General features: G+C 39.2%; 1 protein-coding gene across 1 annotated transcript in view; it reads left to right on the top strand.

The window, feature by feature from the left end:
- LOC127434624 (activin receptor type-2B-like) overlaps positions 1 to 19,311 on the top strand; it is a 64,620-nt gene that overhangs the window by 43,652 nt on the left and 1,657 nt on the right. The window contains exons 3-11 of the mRNA XM_051687497.1: positions 1,970 to 2,076; positions 7,600 to 7,748; positions 8,092 to 8,235; positions 8,314 to 8,457; positions 8,670 to 8,818; positions 8,916 to 9,030; positions 12,870 to 13,008; positions 13,192 to 13,322; positions 15,811 to 19,311. The exon at positions 15,811 to 19,311 is cut by the window's right edge and continues 1,657 nt beyond it. Coding sequence (XP_051543457.1) covers positions 1,970 to 2,076; positions 7,600 to 7,748; positions 8,092 to 8,235; positions 8,314 to 8,457; positions 8,670 to 8,818; positions 8,916 to 9,030; positions 12,870 to 13,008; positions 13,192 to 13,322; positions 15,811 to 16,005 — 1,273 coding nt within the window. The 3' untranslated portion in view covers positions 16,006 to 19,311. The remainder of the gene's footprint in view (positions 1 to 1,969; positions 2,077 to 7,599; positions 7,749 to 8,091; positions 8,236 to 8,313; positions 8,458 to 8,669; positions 8,819 to 8,915; positions 9,031 to 12,869; positions 13,009 to 13,191; positions 13,323 to 15,810) is intronic.

Below are 19,311 nucleotides of genomic sequence, written 5' to 3'. Positions count from 1 at the left end.
ATAAATTCAGTATAATAATAATAATAATAATAATAATAATAAATTCAGTATAATAATAATATAATAATAATAATAATAATACATTCGGTATAATAATAATAATAATAATAATAATAAATTAATAATAATAATAATAATAATAAATTCAGTATAATAATAATAATAATTAAATTAATAATAATAATAAATTCAGTATAATAATAATAATAATAATAATACATTCAGTATAATAATAATAATAAATTAATAATAATAATAATAATAAATTCAGTATAATAATAATAATATTAAATTAGTAATAATAATAATAAATTCAGTATAATAATAATAATAATAATACATTCAGTATAATAATAATAATAATAATAATAAATTAATAATAATAATAAATTCAGTATTATAATAATAATAATAATAATAATAAATTCAGTATAATAATAATAATAATAATACATTCAGTATAATAATAATAATAATACATTCAGTATAATAATAATAATAATAATAAAATTCAGTATAATAATAATAATAATAAACTTGACTGGGACCCACAATGTTAATACACAAAATTCAGCAGTAAAATAATATTCAACTGGGTTCCAAAAAAAATAATTAATTTCTGGTTTTTGCACATGCTTGTTTATTCACTATTTTTGTAAAAATGCATCTTTTTATTATTATGAATTTTTGTATAGTGGTGCATATAAATGGAAATGCTTGCATATAAATCTTTGTGGAAAACTTGCCTTCATTATTCATATTAATCAATAACTAGATTGTTTAATTCATGTATTAAACATTTTGTAATCTGTTTGGTTACAATGGCTGTTTAGTTGAAATGATGGTTCCTCTGATAAAATAAAAAAACATTTAAGCCATATTAGAGTTTTTAATTATTATTATTTTTTTGTCCAGCCTTGCAGGGGCTTCCATGAACATTTTGCATTCATGAGGAAAATGAATTATTAAATCAGAGTTTCGTATAGATTCATTAAAATGGACAGTTTGAACTGAATCACGGAAATGAATTGATTCAATCTTTGAAATGATGTTTTCTCTTGATGATTTTTTTAAATCATTCAATCAAGCCATTTCAAAGCAAACACATACATATTGAGATATATATATATATATATATATCCGTGTTAGGCATGTAATAAGCGTGATATTGTACAATCAGCTCGTCATTACAGCAAATAAATCCCTTCAGGGTGAGACGAGTTCTCTACTTCTCATCCTGGTCCTGATCACGCTGTCGGGGTTTATTCTGCGATAACGACTGGCTTGACTGTACATTATCCCTTACATATTATATGACCTTGTGTGCCTTATTAAGGTCATGACCTCTGCCCTGTGCTCGGGCTGAACTGCCTGTCGCTGCTGAATTAAACAACACAAAGTGCGCTGAGCGTGCTGGAGAATAACTAAGCGCAGCAGGCTCGCTGAAACCCGTTTAGAACACACAAAGTGGTCAACAATTGGCAAAATTGAATAGAAATGCATAAACAAATAATATACTCTTAAAAGGCGTTTTATTTTTTTATATTGAGGTGCACTTATAATGTCAATTAGGCCTGTCGCGATTATTAAATAATCGTCTGTTCGCTGTTATTTGAGATAATGTGATTATTGTGCACATTTTATTGCCCAAATAAAGGAATTTTAACAAATATATAAAAGCCATGAATGGTGCGTTTGTGTCATTCAATTGAATTGATCCACACCGCAGTTTATACCACACTGTTTATAAGAGATGGCTAAGCATTTTCAGATAAACTTCTGGCCTTCTACATAATAAGATGTTTTTCTGCATGCGTGTTTACAGCTGCTGTTCAGGCCGAGAGCTCTTGCGTTTGAGCGGGTGTTTAAAAACAAACCTCTTGTGAGAAGCACTCATCGGTCCATCTCAAATCTCTCGTTAGTGCTCTCAGTATATAACGAGTGTCTCATTTGTCTCTCACTATCACAGACAGGAGTGTGTGGCCACAGAGGAGAACCCTCAGGTCTTCTTCTGCTGCTGTGAAGGAAACTTCTGCAATGAGAGATTCACACACCTGCCCGACGTCAACGGACCAGGTGAGATGACCCCAAACGACCCCTCGACTCATTGCTGTTAATTGTGCACGTGTATTTTGTCTTTCACAATAGTGGAATGATCTTGCATTATTTCGAAACATTTCATTGCAATGTCTCAAAGTAAATCGTCACGTCTGTGTATTGCAAGTCATTTCAGATACATTTTTAGCTTTGATCAGAGTTTGTAATTTGTGTTTTTTCTCTGTTTGGTTCATGGTTTAGACTATACACTGATCAGCCACAACATTAACACCACTGACAGGTGAAGTGAATAACATTGCTTATCTCATTACAATGGCACCTGTCAAAGGGTGGGATATATTAGGCAGCAAGTGAACAGTCAGTTCTTGAATTTCATGTGTTAAAAGCAGGAAAAATGGGCAAGTGTGAGGATCTGAGTGACTTTGACAAGGACCAAATTGTGTTGGCTAGACGACTGGGTCAGAGCATCTCCAAAATGGCAGGTCTTGTGGGGTGTTCCTGGTATGCAGTGGTTAGTACCTACCAAAAGTGGTCCAAGGAAGGACAACCGGTAAACTGGCGACAGGCTCATTGATGTGCGTGGGGAACGAAGGCTAGCCCGTCTGGTCCAATCCCACAGAAGAGCTACTGTAACACAAATTGCTGAAAACGTAATGCTGGCCATGATAGAAAGGTGTCAGAACACATGCGTATGCTGCGTATGGGGCTGTGTAGCCGTCCATGCTGACCCCTGTCCACCACCAAAAGTGGCTACAATGGGCATGTGAGGGTCAGAACTGGACCATGGAACAATGGAAGATAGTGGCCTGTTCTGATGAATCACATTTTCTTGGGGAAGAGATGGCAGCAAGACGCACCATGGGAAGAAAGCAGGCCGGCGGAGGCAGTGTGATGCTCTGGGCAATGTTCTACTGGGACACCTTGGGTCCTGACATTCATGTGGATGTTACTTTGACACGTACCACCTACCTAAAGATTGTTGCAGACCACGTACACCCCTTCATGACAACGGTATTCCCTGATGGCAGTGGCCTCTTTCAGCAGGATAATGCATCCTGCCACACTGCAAAAATTGTTCAGGAATGGTTTGAGGAACATGACAAAGAGTTCAAGGTGTTGCCCTGGCCTCCAAATTCCCCAGATCTCAATCCGATTGAGCATCTATGGGATGTGCTGGACCAATAAGTCCGATCTATGGAGGCCCCATCTCGCAGCTTACAGGACTTAAAGGATCTGCTTCTAACGTCTTGGTGCCAGATACCACAGGACACCTTCAGAGGTCTTGTGGAGGCCATGCCTCAATGGGTCAGAGCTGTTTTGGATGCACGAGGGGGACCTACATGATATTAGGCAGGTGGTTTTAATGTTGTGGCTGATCCGTGTGTGTATATATATATATATATATATATATATATATATATATATATATACATACACACACACTGTATATATTGAAGAATTTACTGAAAGGTTCGTAGGGAAAATAAATGGGAAAATACCATGGCTGGTGAATAGTGGATGATTAGTGTATAAAAGCATGATCTCAATTGACTTGATGCTTTTGGTGGCTATAGTGAAATGATAAATGTCGCCAGTGCCCATTAAATGGTTACATTTTGAATTATCTGAATTATATTAAAAATATATGTAATATATTTGTATTATAAATAATATTTAATAAATATGTATTATTATACACTATATTGCCAAAAGTATTCGCTCACCCATCCAAATAAATGAATTCAGGTGTTCCAATCACTTCCATGGCCACAGGTGTATAAAATGAAGCACCTAGGCATGCAGACTGCTTCTACAAACATTTGTGAAAGAATGGGCCGCTCTTAGGAGCTCAGTGAATTCCAGCGTGGTACTGTGATAGGATGCCACCTGTGCAACAAGTCCAGTCGTGAAATTTCCTCGCTACTAAATATTCCACAGTCAACTGTCAGTAACTGTTGTATTATAACAAAGTGGAAGCGATTGGGAATGACAGCAACTCAGCCACGAAGTGGTAGACCACGTAAAATGACAGAGCGGGGTCAGCGGATGCTGAGGCGCATAGTGCGCAGAGGTCGCCAACTTTCTGCAGAGTCAATCGCTACAGACCTCCAAAGTTCATGTGGCCTTCAGATTAGCTCAAGAACAGTGCGTAGAGAGCTTCATGGAATGGGTTTCCATGGCCGAGCAGCTGCATCCAAGCCATACATCACCAAGTGCAATGCAAAGCGTCGGATGCAGTGGTGTAAAGCACGCCGCCACTGGACTCTAGAGCAGTGGAGACGCGTTCTCTGGAGTGACGAATCACGCTTCTCCATCTGGCAATCTGATGGACGAGTCTGGGTTTGGCGGTTGCCAGGAGAACGGTACTTGTCTGACTGCATTGTGCCAACTGTGAAGTTTGGTGGAGGGGGATTATGGTGTGGGGTTGTTTTTCAGGAGCTGGGCTTGGCCCCTTAGTTCCAGTGAAAGGAACTCTGAATGCTTCAGCATACCAAGAGATTTTGGACAATTCCATGCTCCCAACTTTGTGGGAACAGTTTGGGGATGGTCCCTTCCTGTTCTAACATGACTGCGCACCAGTGCACAAAGCAAGGTCCATAAAAACATGGATGAGCGAGTTTGGTGTGGAAGAACTTGACTGGCCTGCACAGAGTCCTGACCTCAACCCGACAGAGCACCTTTGGGATGAATTAGAGCGAAGACTGCGAGCCAGGCCTTCTCGTCCAACATCAGTGTCTGACCTCACAAATGCGCTTCTGGAAGAATGGTCAAAAATTCCCATAAACACACTCCTAAACCTTGTGGAAAGCCTTCCCAGAAGAGTTGAAGCTGTTATAGCTGCAAAGGGTGGGCCGACGTCATATTAAACCCTATGGATTAAGAATGGGATGTCACTTAAGTTCATATGCGTCTAAAGGCAGATGAGCGAATACTTTTGGCAATATAGTGTATATTGAGTTAGATTTATTTGGGGGCCTTTCTCAGCAAGTATTGTTTTACACGAGTAATTGCGATTAATTCAATGAAATAATTGTAATTTTTAATGTAATTAATTTGATTAAAAAAAAAATACTGATTGTCAGCCCTGATAATAATAATCAGAATACTCAACAACTAGAGTGTTTAAATAATGAGCGTATATCGGCTATATGTTATCTGATCCAATCCAAATGTAGAGTTGGAATTATTATGGAATTATTTTATATTTAAAAATGACCTTTTTTTTTCTAACCAGGTTTTCTATGGAAGTATTTTAATGACGAATGTCTTTGAAAAATAAAGTGCATGCAGAATTGCACTAAATAAAAAAAGAAATGCATTGCATTAACAGTGCTTGCATTTTTTGGGGATGCAATTTCAAATGATTGTATATTTAAGCTGTGAATATTTCATTTGAAATAATTTCACACAAAATGTCATTTAAAATTTCGATACAAATATTTACAGTACCTTCCAAAGTTCAGTTCCAAAATATTACTTTTTTTATTATTCAACAGGTAATATTTGGTTCATTATATTTTGCTTTGCAAATTTGCCTCTAAAATTTCAGTGGTAAAATTAGTTCAATTCAACCTTGTGCATTAGCGAATGAACATTAGTTGAAAAGCAGTAGCGTGCCGATGCGCTAGGGATGCAGCGATTTATACAATTTCTCTATTAACCGCGATTAAAAATGTCACGGTTGATTTAACCACAAGAATTTAGAATCCACGGTTAAAACCGTGAAATACTTTTAGATGTTGCAAAATAATATAAAGTATAAATATAAAATATAAAAGAGTTATTCTTAAGATTTTGTAAGCCTAAATGTGAAAACTCTCGTGCCTGTGTGGGTACTGGAGCTGTTGCTATGGTTACAGAAGGTGGCCAGGTGTCGCGAACTGAATGTATACTTTCAATTCACCTGAAACTGAAGCTTAAACACACAAACTACAAAATATAATTCGATCTACCAGACTCCTATCCATCAAAAAAGCGACTTAAATCGTCTGTTTGGGAGCGTTTAAATGACAGACTGTAGACGACGGATGTAAATTATGCAGACAGAAGTTATCGAAAGATACACATCCTACAAATGGGACAGGATGCTTCACTAGTCGTCCAACAACAAACTAGTAAATTTTAGCTGTTGATTTTAAAGTGATGAATTAAAGATGACACTTTTTGTAATGTTTAAGCGTGCTTCGTTCTATCAGCGAGTAAAGTTGCGTCTTAAATCGTCCTCATTATTTAAAGCATTGCCTGTGTATATTCACCGCATTCAACAATAAATGTTAATTTTAGTCATGATCGGACTTTAAATCGCCTGCTGTAAGCAATGTTCCCCTTTATGATGCATAGTCCACAGGTTTAATTGTGAGGTGTTGTGGGCAGCAATTTTATAGAGTCTGTTGCCGATTCTTTATGTTGGGGTGTCTGACAGACAACGGATTGCTTTAATAAACTGTTGCAGAAGGTAAAACTGTTGGATATCTTGAACTAGGCTACATGTTGCGCTCCCACAATAATCTTGCATTTATGCACTTTATGAAGCACTCTGGTAAGAAGCACATCACTGAGCTCGGGATGCGCATAACTGGTGTCGTGCCCTAGATTGGAGCATCTCTTATTATATACCTCCTATTTATTTTTTGTATATTTATCGTTTTTCTTATTGTAGGGCTGCCCTTGCATCCACATATCCCTGAAATACATCCACTAAGATGTTCAGTTGTGTTATGATATGCATTTTTTGCATCGGTGTTGTTTTATAATAAGAAAAATTGCAAATAGTCGTACAACCGGTTAACCGCGGTAATCTAACCTTCAAAAACGCACACCGCGTGGGAGCCTGGGTAGCTCAGCGAGAACTGACACAGACTACCACCCCTGGAGTCATGAGTTCGAATCCAGGGCGTGCTGAGTGACTCCAGCCAGGTCTCCTAAGCAACCAAATTGGCCCGGTTGCTAGGGAGGGTAGAGTCACATGGGGTAACCTCCTCGTGGTCGCTATAATGTGGTTCACTCTCGGTGGGGCGTGTGGTGAGTTGTGCGTGGATGCCGCGGAGAATAGCGTGAAGCCTCCACACGCGCTACGTCTCCGTGGTAATGTGCTCAACAAGCCACGTGATAAGATGCGCGGATTGACGGTCTCAGACGCGGAGGCAACTGAGATTCGTCCTCCGCCACCCGGATTGAGGCGAGTCACTACACCACCATGAGGACTTGGAGCGCATTGGGAATTGGGCATTCCAAATTGGGGAAGAAAAAAAAAACGCACACCGCGGCATCACTATGATGCACTTCACTTGCTAGGCTTCACCACTGTTGAATTTCCAACCGAATTGAAATCTAATATACTGTATAATATGTAATTCTGAAATATGAAATTGCATCCCCCAAAAATGCAATTATTTTTCACTTAATGCAATTCAGTGTGCTATTTGTATACTTCCATAGTTTTCAAAACACTTTTCACACTTTCTATTAGAAATACGTTCTGAGTAAGTCTGTTAGAGATGCTGTCTCCATGTCTGTCTGTGTGTCTCTCTGATCCATCAGAAATCAAGCCGCCGCCTCTGCCGCCTTCTCTGTTGAACGTGCTGGTTTACTCGCTGTTGCCCATCACTATGTTGTCCATGGCGCTGCTGCTGGCATTCTGGATGTACCGTCATCGCAAACTGCCGTACGGACACGTGGACATCAACGAGGTCAGACCGCTCTCTCTCCTCGACACATTTTTCACAACACATAATAAATGGGAAAATACCATGGCTGCTGAATAGTGGATGATTAGTGTATAAAAGCATGATCTCGATTGACTTGATGCTTTTGGCGGCTATAGTTGTATGATAAATTACACCAATGTCCATTAAATAGTTAAATTTATTAGTAATAATTAAGGCAGTGTGAATAATTGTAAAAAAAAAAGTAACACGTTAAAAAAAGTTAACGGAATTAATGGTGCTCCCTAACGTATGTAAATTCCGTAATAAAGTATCAAATAAAAATATAAATAAAATGTTACTCTTACACATCCTGGTATTTTTGTAGGACCCTGGTCTAGCGCCCCTCTCGCCACTTGTGGGACTCAAACCGCTGCAGTTACTGGAGATTAAAGCTCGAGGGCGCTTCGGCTGCGTGTGGAAAGCACAGATGATGAATGAATATGTAGCTGTGAAGATTTTCCCCATTCAGGTTTGCAAACACCCATAAATCTGTGTCGTACTGCTCGGTTTATTAAATCAGTGAATTAACAGCGTAATTTCTTCACAGGACAAGCAGTCATGGCAGAACGAGCGCGACATGTTCTTGACGCCGGGCATGAAACACGATAACCTCCTGCGCTACATCACCGCTGAGAAACGCGGAACAAACCTGGAGACGGAGTTCTGGCTCATCACTGAGTTTCATGAGAGGGTGAGGGGTCAAAGGTCGTAAGACTTGAATCAAATAAATGAGCTGCTTTAATCTGAGAGGAAGTTTGGGAAGGTGTTTTGTTGGGTAAGAAAAGTTTCAGACCACTCGAACACATGCAGCTTTTCCTTTTTTAGCGACATTTTTTCTGATATTGCATTCAATCTTATAGTGCGAGTATTGAGTGTTTTTAATTGCTTCTTTATGGCTTACAGGGTTCGCTGACGGACTATCTGAAGGGGAACGCCGTGAGCTGGAATGAACTGTGTCACATCGCAGAGACGATGGCATGCGGTCTGGCGTACCTTCACGAGGACATTCCTCGATTTAAAGGGGAAGGACCAAAACCAGCGATCGCTCACAGGTGTGGTTTTTTTTTTATCAGTGTATTTTGATTCTAAGAGAGTATGATGCTAGAAATAACAGTATGTTGTAACCACACTCAAACCTTCAACCCACAGAGACTTCAAGAGTAAAAACGTGATGTTGAAGAATGATCTCACAGCTGTGATTGGTGATTTCGGGTTGGCGGTTCGGTTTGAGCCGGGTAAACCGCCTGGAGATACACACGGTCAGGTGAGACCAAAGTTTGGAGCAGTATGTGGATAGTTAACATGAAATTCCGAGAGGTTACAGCAATGTAACATGCTAAACTTCACCTAAAACTGATTAATCCTGTTTTGTTTGGGTCATTTTTGACCCGTATAAGAGGAAAACAACAGTGATCTTGATCAAATTGCCTTTTGGATTCTCCACAACAATCAATAAATGACCAAATATTTATTTTATTTTTTTACAGTTTTATGGTACTGGTTTATATTTAGTTTATTGTGATGAGGAGGAGGGCAGGCTAATCAGCTGAGGAGAGGGATAATGCCGAGCCGGATGTGGCAGTTTGGGAGAGAGAGCCACACGCAGCTGCCGTGTGTGTTTATGTTTGTGTCTAAGTTTTCATTAAACATTATTTACAGCCGGTTCCCGCCGCCTCTTTGCCCATTTTAACCTTGTTACATTCGTGACGAAACCCGGGAAGGAGGAAGGATGCGCTGTCGTGGAGTCCTCGCCACTGCCCAAAGGAGCAGCCGCGGCCGTCCGCCGGGGGACAGAGGAATCTCTGCCGGCCGCCTTGACGGGGAGAAACGACCGCCGTCTGCGAGGGGATGAGGGGCGTTCCATCCGCCAAGGGTCAGAGGACTCGCTCCAGTCCGCCCGGGGAGGAGCGGCTGTCATCCACCAGAGAGTAGAGGAGTGGTCGAGGACCAGGCGACGGCGTGTCTGGGAACCGGCGAGCAATATTTTTACTCTCTCTTCTCTCTCACTGTCGCTCCGCCTTTCCCTCTCCTCTTTTCCCTCCCCTTGTCTCCCTCCCAGGTCTCGAAAGGCAGGGAAAGCCTGCCGGCAGGCATGACCGGGAAGGCAACAGGGGGATGTACGTCATGCCGGGGGTTCCCCGGCCTGAGGCAAAGGAGGGAGGAGTGTGATGAGGAGGAGGGCAGGGCCAGGCCGTGTGAGGACACGGCAGGCCCCCAATCAGTCTAATCAGCTGAGGAGAGGGATAAATGCAGCCGGTTGCGGCAGTTAGAGAGAGAGAGTGCAGCTGCCGTGTGTGTTTTATGTTTGTGTCTTAAGTTTTCATTAAACATAATTTTGACCGTTCAGACAGTTCCCGCCGCCTCCTTGCCCATTTTAACCTTGTTACATTTATATTTATGCTAGAGCTGCAACAACTAATCAATAAAATATATGCAGCGAGCACAGTGAAGCACCGTCAGTGACGTCACTTTACAGCCCGGTGTTTGCATGATAACTCGTTTAAAAAAGCGACAAGTTGAAGCGGAAAAAACACCACCCAAGTTGTCCAGCGCACGAGAGCACTATAAACACTTCAGAGATCATAATTAGCATACAGTTTAATGTGGAGCGGTTTCTGCTTCAGGTACGTTGACAGAGTGATTGTGCTGTTTGATGCGCTTAAGAGTTGTTTCTCTCCAGCGCCTAACTTACATTTAACTGCTATATTCCATGTTTTAGAATGTATGCATGTCATGAATTCAAAAATAGGTGCGTATTTCCATTTCGCAAAACTGTTTGTCTTTACAGCATGCGAGTCTCCGTTAAACTTCACTGAGCAAGTGAGCATGCGCATCCGCGTCAATCAAACCGATCGCAACGGAGAAAGGGAGCGCAATCATTTTCATTCAAATGTGCTTTGCGGTTTAGTAACCGTGCAATATCGTACCTCGATTTCAGTTTAATCAGTTGCGCAGCTTTCATGTTCAGTATATCACACGGATGTCTCTGATGATTTTTAAAGCGTTTTAGATGGTTTCCCCTCATCATGTAAGCGCATGTAATACAGTTGGCAACGATGCGACTTTTCGGCACGAGAATGAATCTGCATTGCGTTTACAGATGATTGCACTGTATTATACAACTGTTAGTTCTGGTCCTTGAATCTGATTGGATAAGAGACGTTCCATGAGTGCTGGTCTAACACCATCAACACTCGAACCCTTCACTTTTTGTATCACTCCGCTTGTGTTCATGGCGTTCTAAACTAAAGTGTAAGAGCAGCGCAGATGTGTAAAAGAGCTATATTATGTGTCTTTGGAATGCCCAGTTCCCAATGCGCTCTAAGTCCTCGTGGTAGCGTAGTGACTTGCCTAATTCCGGATGGAATCTCATCACGCGGAGACGTAGCGGCATCCACACGCCCCACCGAGAGCGAACCACATTATAGCGACCACGAGGAGGTTACCCCATGTGACTCTACCCTCCCTAGCAACCGGGTCAATTTGGTTGCTTAGGAAACCTGGCTGGAGTCACTCAGGATTCGAACTCGCAACTCCAGGGTGGTAGTCAGCGTCAATACTCACTGAGCTACCCAGGCCCCCAATGCTAACATTTTTAATAGTCCTCCTGATAATGCCAAATGTAATGTCTGATTTCACCAGTAAATTTATACAATGGCAAATATTGTTTTACTGGATAAGCATGTAATACCATTCAAATTTATGTTTGAAAAGTGTAGTTTAGAAACATGCAATATTCATTTACAGTACTTAAAATGTATGGAATCAGCATAATTATGCATTTTCTTTTTTTTTAGCTGAGCAGAATTATTAATATTTCTATTCTGGTGTCACTATTGCCCTCTGCTGGGCTGATTTTTAGTCCCACTCCATGCCAATCGATCATTTTACTCTTTCAGTACTTTGTTACTAAGTTTTACAAGTAAAAGAAAGGAATGGTTTTGCATATGTCCTAAAAGTAATAAGAATAATAAAATTATTCAAACGTAACTTTTCATGATTCAGTCTTTAAGGTTTGTTGAAATTGAATTGAAATGCATCTTATATCATTTATGTTTTTAAAAAATCCCATTTTCAATCAAATACAGGAAAACAATTTTTTTTATCTGATTAATTGATTAATAAAAAAAAAAACATAGAAAATTAATCATTAAAATGATCGTGATTTGCAGCCTTAATTTATGCAATGTCAGGATGTTTTGGGTAGTTCCTAGGGTGTTGCTAGGGCATTACTTAATGGTTGCTAGATAGTTGCTTATTTTCGATGGGAGTCTATGGCTATGTTCAGGCAGCTCAATGTGGCCCAAATCTGATCTTTTTTGTAAAGTTGTTCACATGACATTTTAAATGTAACCCATATAAGACACTGTTCTGAACAACAGATGCTTCTAAATGGACCCACATGCATGTAACACTCCCTGAGCATGCTTGTTATTCACCATGAATATAGTCACGGAAGCCAAAATGGCATTAAGTCACAAACTAACAAACTATACTCTACTGGCTCTTTTTTTTTACCCCAACAGAACAGCTGTTCAGATTTTTCATTTTTCTGATTTGTAATGTAAATATTATACATTTATTATTATTCATGAGGTCATATTTATCAAAGACTAAAAGCTGTAAAGATTTTCTCCCCAATTTGGAATGCCCAATTCTCAATGTGCTCTAAGTCCTCGTGGTGGCGTAGTGACTCGCCTCAATCCGGGTGGCGGAGGACGAATCTCAGTTGCCTCCGCGTCTGAGACCGTCAATTCGTGCATTTTATCACGTGACTTGTTGAGCACGTTACCGTGGAGACGTAGTGCGTGTGGAGGCTTCACACTATTCTCCGCGGCATCCACGCACAACTCACCACACGCCCCACCGAGAGCGAGAACCACATTATAGTGACCACAAGGAGGTTACCCCATGTGACTCTACCCTCCCTAGCAACCGGGCCAATTTGGTTGCTTAGAGTTAATATCCGTGTTAATTGTCAGCTTTCAGTGTCTTGTTAGTATGAACATGTTTCAAATTCCAGACATGACCGTTGTAATTAATGGTTGTAAGGTCTTGTATCTTGTATGAAGTTCATGTTTTGTGAATGTCTGTTTCTGTCAGGTTGGCACGCGGCGGTACATGGCACCGGAGGTGTTGGAGGGGGCGATTAACTTCCAGCGAGACTCGTTCCTGCGGATAGACATGTACGCTATGGGTCTGGTGCTGTGGGAGCTGGTGTCACGCTGCAAAGCCGCCGATGGTGAGGGCACAAATCTTTATAAAAAACAACAACATTTATTTACAACAAAAGCTTCAGTGCAGAGGTAAAGAAAAGATTTAATGCGAGAGACACAGTTGAAATAGTTAATAGTTACGATAAATAATGTGCATTAATAAAGTCAGCTCTAAAAAATCTCTATCTTTCTGTGATGTGTTCTTTCAGGTCCTATAGGCGAGTATATGCTGCCATTTGAGGAGGAGATCGGACAGCATCCATCACTGGAGGATCTGCAGGACGTGGTGGTCCATAAGAAGTTGCGACCGGTGTTTAAAGACTGCTGGTTCAAGCATTCTGTGAGTGCTGGACACTTCTCTTAAAATCTATTTGCACCACGATAAAGCAACTTATAGTGCTTCTGTAAATGCACAAGTTTTCGCCAGAGTCGGAGAAGTTCACATACTTGAATATAAATGAAACACAATTGACTCGTTCATGTGCATTCATGTGAAATGCAACCCATCGCTCAAATGTAAAATGGAAATAGAACAATTGAGGTACAATAGAGTGATACAGTTTGACTGGGTTATTATAGTTTTTATTTTTTTTGATCACTCCAATTTAGTTCTGTTGAAATATTGGTAATTACCAGTGCTTGGTTGTAGCAGATTACATGTAATCAAGTACTTGTAATTAGATTACATATTCAAATACTCATAATTAGTTACTTTTGTATGAATTACATGATTACATATTAATCAGGCAACGACAGTAAACTGTTCATAACCCCCTAATATACATTTTGGTAAGTCTTTGAGTCTTTTTTGTTTGTTTGTTTGTTTGTATTAACAGTTTTCATGTTTTCTTCCTTTTTATGAACTATCGTGTTTGAATGCATGTGACATCAAATAAATAAGAGTTAGGTCAGAAGTAATCCAAAAGTAATCTGATTACCTAAAAATGTATTACAAGAGATTACATTTCTAATTACAATTTTAGTCATGTAATTTGTAATCAATACCAGATTACAATTCCAAAGTAATCTACCCAGCACTGGTGATTATCAGTGATTATTGGTAATTCTAGTTTCAATTTATTTGTATTTTATTTTCTATTTTAGTTGAATTAGTATTTTTGGCTGCCTAAGCAAAGTCAACGTTTAATAAAAAGGTGGTTGTAAAGGTTTACATTTTAATAATATTCTTTATATCAAAAACATTTTTATTTTGTTTGTTAGTTTTGGAGTTTAAACGCAGTTCAGTTAATTTTTTTCAACTTTCTTCGCGCATCATTTTTGTTTTCATTATTACTTCAATTAACGAAAATTCTTTCATGTCATTTCTATTAACCATAACAACTCTACCTGTTTTACCAAAAAATAAATAAAAAGAAACGTGCCAATTTATCACAGTCCGAATTTTTGCACCATGTGTGAAGGGTCCATTAGAGATGCATTTTAAAATATTGTTGCGGCAAAAATTAGTCAATGTTAAAACGGTATTTTTTTACACTATTAAATCTTTTCTGTATTCTCCGAGATACAATCTGTCGATTTCATTTTCACAGTGGCACTGGGTTATTATTATAGTTTTGAAAATTACACTAGTTTTTATTTTTATTTCGTTTTGCTTTTAAATTTTAGTTTCGTTTTCGTTCGTTTTAATGGCGCGTAAATAGTTTTATTTCGTTTTTATTTTTTGAAAATGTCTCTTTTTAGTTTTTATTTAGTTTTAGTTTTCATACATTTCCACAAAATATCTGTAACACTTTACAATAAGTTTGCATTTGTTAACATTAGTTAACTTTATTAGTTAATATAAATTAACAGTGAACAACACTTACAGCACATACGCATTTATCTTAATGTTAATTCCAACATATACGAGTACATTTTTAACATAAAAAATTATGTTAATGTAAGGTACATGTACATGCGTTATGAACTAGAATGAACAATTAATAAATTACCATTAACCAAGATTAATATGCTAGCGGCTCACTAAAGATGGTGCAGTCGGCCTCCTCGACCCCTCCAACGCTTGTATACATTAACACTGGTTATTGCAGTATGAACTAACATGAACAAACAATGAATAATTGTATTTTTTTATACATAGTTACCTATGTATACCTACTGCACTAACCAATGTTAACAAAAGGAACCTTGTTGTAAAATGTTACCAAAAATATTGTTTTTGTTTGTTCATGATGCAACAAGTGCAACCTTATTGTCAAGTGTTCGCCTGCATGTGATGATAATTGATCGGAAGTTACTCATGCTCAAAATACAGCGAACAACTAGTCGCTTATTTACCAAAGATCCGAAATTCATGGAATGAAATATATTCCGAAGTTGTTTGAGGTCAACTAAATGAGGCTTCAGTTTATTTTGTGCTGTCTTTGTGATGTTTCCGAGACGGCAAGTGCTTACTCGCATGCTGTTTTTTGAGGGTTCAGAGCCCCTCCCCCACAATTACGTGCCTCTAAACGTCACGTATGCAGGCGAACTGCGGCCCTCTGCAATCAGACGGCCGCTCGCCAGTTCTTTTTGAGGAAAACACAGAGGAATAAGGCTTGAGGGTTATTTAAATCTGATCATCCAACAATAATAAAACTGATTTTCTCCATGATTCTATTTAGTTTTGGTTCGTTTTGTAGTGCACATTTATAGTTTCAGTTTAGTTTAGTATTTTTATTAATTTTTTAGTTAACGAAATATTTTTCACTGCTACTTTTCGTCTTCGTAATAGATTTCGTTAATGACAATAACCTTGCTGTGGCATTACGTCTTTTTGGTGTTTAACAAAATTTGTTTTATTTTGTATTTGTTTCGCGCTTGAACAGGGTCTGGCGCAGATGTGCGAGACGATAGAGGAATGCTGGGATCATGACGCAGAGGCGCGACTGTCGGCCGGTTGCGTGGAGGAACGGATCTCTCAGATCCGCCGCCTGATCAGCGCCACTACCTCAGAATGCCTGGTTTCCATGGTGACGTCCGTCACGAACGTGGACCTTCCGCCCAAAGAGTCCAGTATCTGAGTCACGACGCAACGCTCGACATGGAGCGAAACGAACACGAAGCAAACAAAACAAGCAACCCTCGTCTTTCTAGACTCGGAGTGAATCTCAAACATCATGAAACCAGCTGCTATTTTATCCTAGCATTTTTTTTTACTTTATTATTATTATTATTATTATTATTATTATTATTCTTTTCTGATCGGATCAAATCTACCAGCACACTTCTCTACTGTATTTTTATCATTAGAGCAAACGCAGAGATTTTAAAATAATACAAGCCGAGAGAGGATGTCTTGACGTGCATTCAGGTACCGACGTATGAATGCCGACATGTGCAGGTACCTCAACATTTCAACGGTTTTACTTTTCATAACCAATACATCATTGTTGCATATTCGCCGCGTCGGACATTTCAACAGTGCTGCAAAACCTGCGAGGATCATTATGACTGTTACACGCGCAATTGAACTTTCACGCAGGATCTCAGTTTTTGTTCTCTCTCCGACTGTACGTGCTGTTCAGTCACGGAAAACATGTCTTTTACGGAACTAACGGGTGTCAGAAGAACACGGAAAAGACGTCTGGACTAATTCCTTTCTTTTATTTGTTTTTGGCTTTTTTTTTTTTTTTTTTTTTTTTTTTTTTTTGTGGTATTGAAGTTGGTGACTGTGAAAAGAGTTCGTTTGGGAATTCTCTGGGTGAAATCTCACCCGTGGAGTGTCATGTGAGCATTTAGTTTGGTACGGAAATCTTTCTCAGGTATCCAGTGTTACGGGGTTTTGGGGTCCATGACTGCCTCCCACATCACATTAGGACAGAAATATAACGGTGACCTTGTGAATTTAACTCTAATTATCAAAACAGAACATGCAAGACCATTATGTGCGCGTGTGTGTGTGTGGTGCGCGTGTGTGCGCGTGTGTGCGCGTGTGTGTGCGCGTATGCGCATGTGTGTTCGGTGCTGAGAGTGATTTGAAAAAGTATTAAAAAAAAAGTCCATGTGGCCGTCTAAACAAAAGTGTTTGTTATTCCTATCCGTTTTCTTTTGTAATAATGCAACGTGCATTTTTGATATCTGGAGCTTTGGAGCAGAATGGCTCTGATATTTCACTCCAGAATCAAAAGTAAAATATAAGAAATGATATTTTGCAAAAAGAAAATGAAACCTATCAGTAGCGCTTCTAGCTTGTATGGCGCCCTGGGCGAAACCCGCTTCAACACGGCCCCAAAGATGTTGGGGGGGTGGTATTGTATGGCGCCTTGGGTGAAACCCACTTCAACACGCCCCCAAAGTTGTTGACGGTGGGGGGGGGGGTCGTCTATGTGGGTGCCTCGTGCCACCCCCCCAAAAGATGCCACCCTGGTCAACTGCCCATGTCGCCCATGCCTAAATCCGCCACTGAAGCCTATTTAAGGACCATTAACATCTTTATTTATGACATTATTTTATTGACAGATTTCCCCAAAATTCTCATTACCATAATGCGTCCAGGCGTTTAACTTGATTCTCATTACTCCAATATAATAATTTTAACACAGTGATTTCCTTATATATTTAAATCTGCATAAATTAAAGGCAGTACAAACAAATACTACCATGATTTGTAAATGCTTTACTATTATTTTACCAGGGGCAGAAATTAACGGGGTTCTCTGAAAGTGACAAAACCGCCCCCGAAATTCAAAATGCCCCATAATGAATTCCCTGTTTTATTTGTAACATCTGATACATTTCCTATTAGTTGATTTAAGTTAATAGGTAACAACCTTATTAAAGTAAGTTAGAATTTATTTTAATAAAATGATTAAATACAAGACATTGCATTTGTAGCTAAAAATCTGATCCCGGGTGCAAATATCACCCTATAATAAAACAAATGCGATATAATAACGAAAATGCGATTTTTGGGTGGGGGTGCTCATTTTTCATAAAGAAAATGTCATAATGCAAAAAATCGAAATGGCACCAAAAATAAGCTTCGTTTTCTTTAAGCAAAATGTAATTTTTGGGGGTGAAAAATAACCATGACATGTTCTTGACAGGTTTGTCAGATCCTCACAGGAAGTGTTTGGATTTTGTCGGGTCCCGTCATGTATTACCTCTTTCTAACAGGGACCAAATCTGAGATATGACCCAGCGGTAACAAGACTTTGTTTGGGGCTAAAAATTTTAATCAAGTGATGTTTAACTCATTTAGCAAAGAAAGAGGGTCAAAAACACACATGAATTGTATTTATTTTTTCTTAAAAGTGGTAGACGGTAATCCGCGTTTGCATATGCCATAATGCAAGAGTGAATTTCCACAGTACTGCTGCTCGGATGAAATGAGGTGAAATATTCTGTATCTTCTCAGTAAAACTCGTTCTCAGATGCAACCGCACGTCACCAGAAATTCAAAGGCTTCCGAGATGAAATAGCGCAACTCGAAACAATAACATTAGATGTGAAAAAAAGGCGAAAGATATTGTTCATGAACCACAGATCACCTCAAACCAGAAATACCTCAGATTTTCTACGTGTTTGACTTCTGTTATATATATTGTTAGTTGTGTTGACTTGTAGTGAGTATATTTTGATGTAAGTTGGCTTTTATGATTAAGGAAGGGGTTTTGGAGAAGTAATCAAAAAAGGAAAAAAAAAAAACCTTCAAAAAATAATCCAAAATCTTTTAAGAAGTGCTACCAAGTTCTGTTGTATAAATGTGAGAACCCTTGATGTAAATAGCTGTATACAGTTGTAGGATTCTGCCGATCCGTGTGACCCTGGGCATTATTCTTCATTTGAGCTGAACTTTCTTCCTATCAGCTACTGTCTGTTACTTCACGGGACATTGAACCTCAAACATTTGGCGCTTCTTCCAAAAACTGGAACATATTGCCCCGTTTTAACTTGCACAATTTTTTTACGCAACCCTCGATTGTGGGGAACAAAATTAAAAGCATACTTATGAATTTACTTATTCACTTCACTCAGAGCACCCTTACTAAATTACCTTCGCCCAAATTTTATCGATGCAAATTTACGCTCGTGTGATTTAAAGATGTTCAGATAGAGCTTTTATTTCAGGGTGTGGTGTCCCGCTGTCTGTCTGTCCCATTTCAGTCTCTGCTGTCTGTACTCCTGATGCACTGCAGCGGTTGCTTCTGTCAAACTCAGCTTTAAGTTTTCTATTATGGTGCCATATATAATGTTGCAGAGCTGAAATGTTGGCATTAACCCGAAGGTGTCTGCGCTGAAACTATCTGTACTCTCATCGCTCATGTGCGCTTTGCTTTTGTCTGTTGTTTTCTGGTTGGGTGAGGTTTAGTTAAACATACAGTGAC

The sequence above is a fragment of the Myxocyprinus asiaticus genome, chromosome 44 (assembly GCF_019703515.2).
Source record: "Myxocyprinus asiaticus isolate MX2 ecotype Aquarium Trade chromosome 44, UBuf_Myxa_2, whole genome shotgun sequence".
Taxonomy (NCBI): Eukaryota; Metazoa; Chordata; class Actinopteri; order Cypriniformes; family Catostomidae; genus Myxocyprinus; species Myxocyprinus asiaticus.
This window is presented reverse-complemented; position numbering and strand designations above follow the sequence as displayed.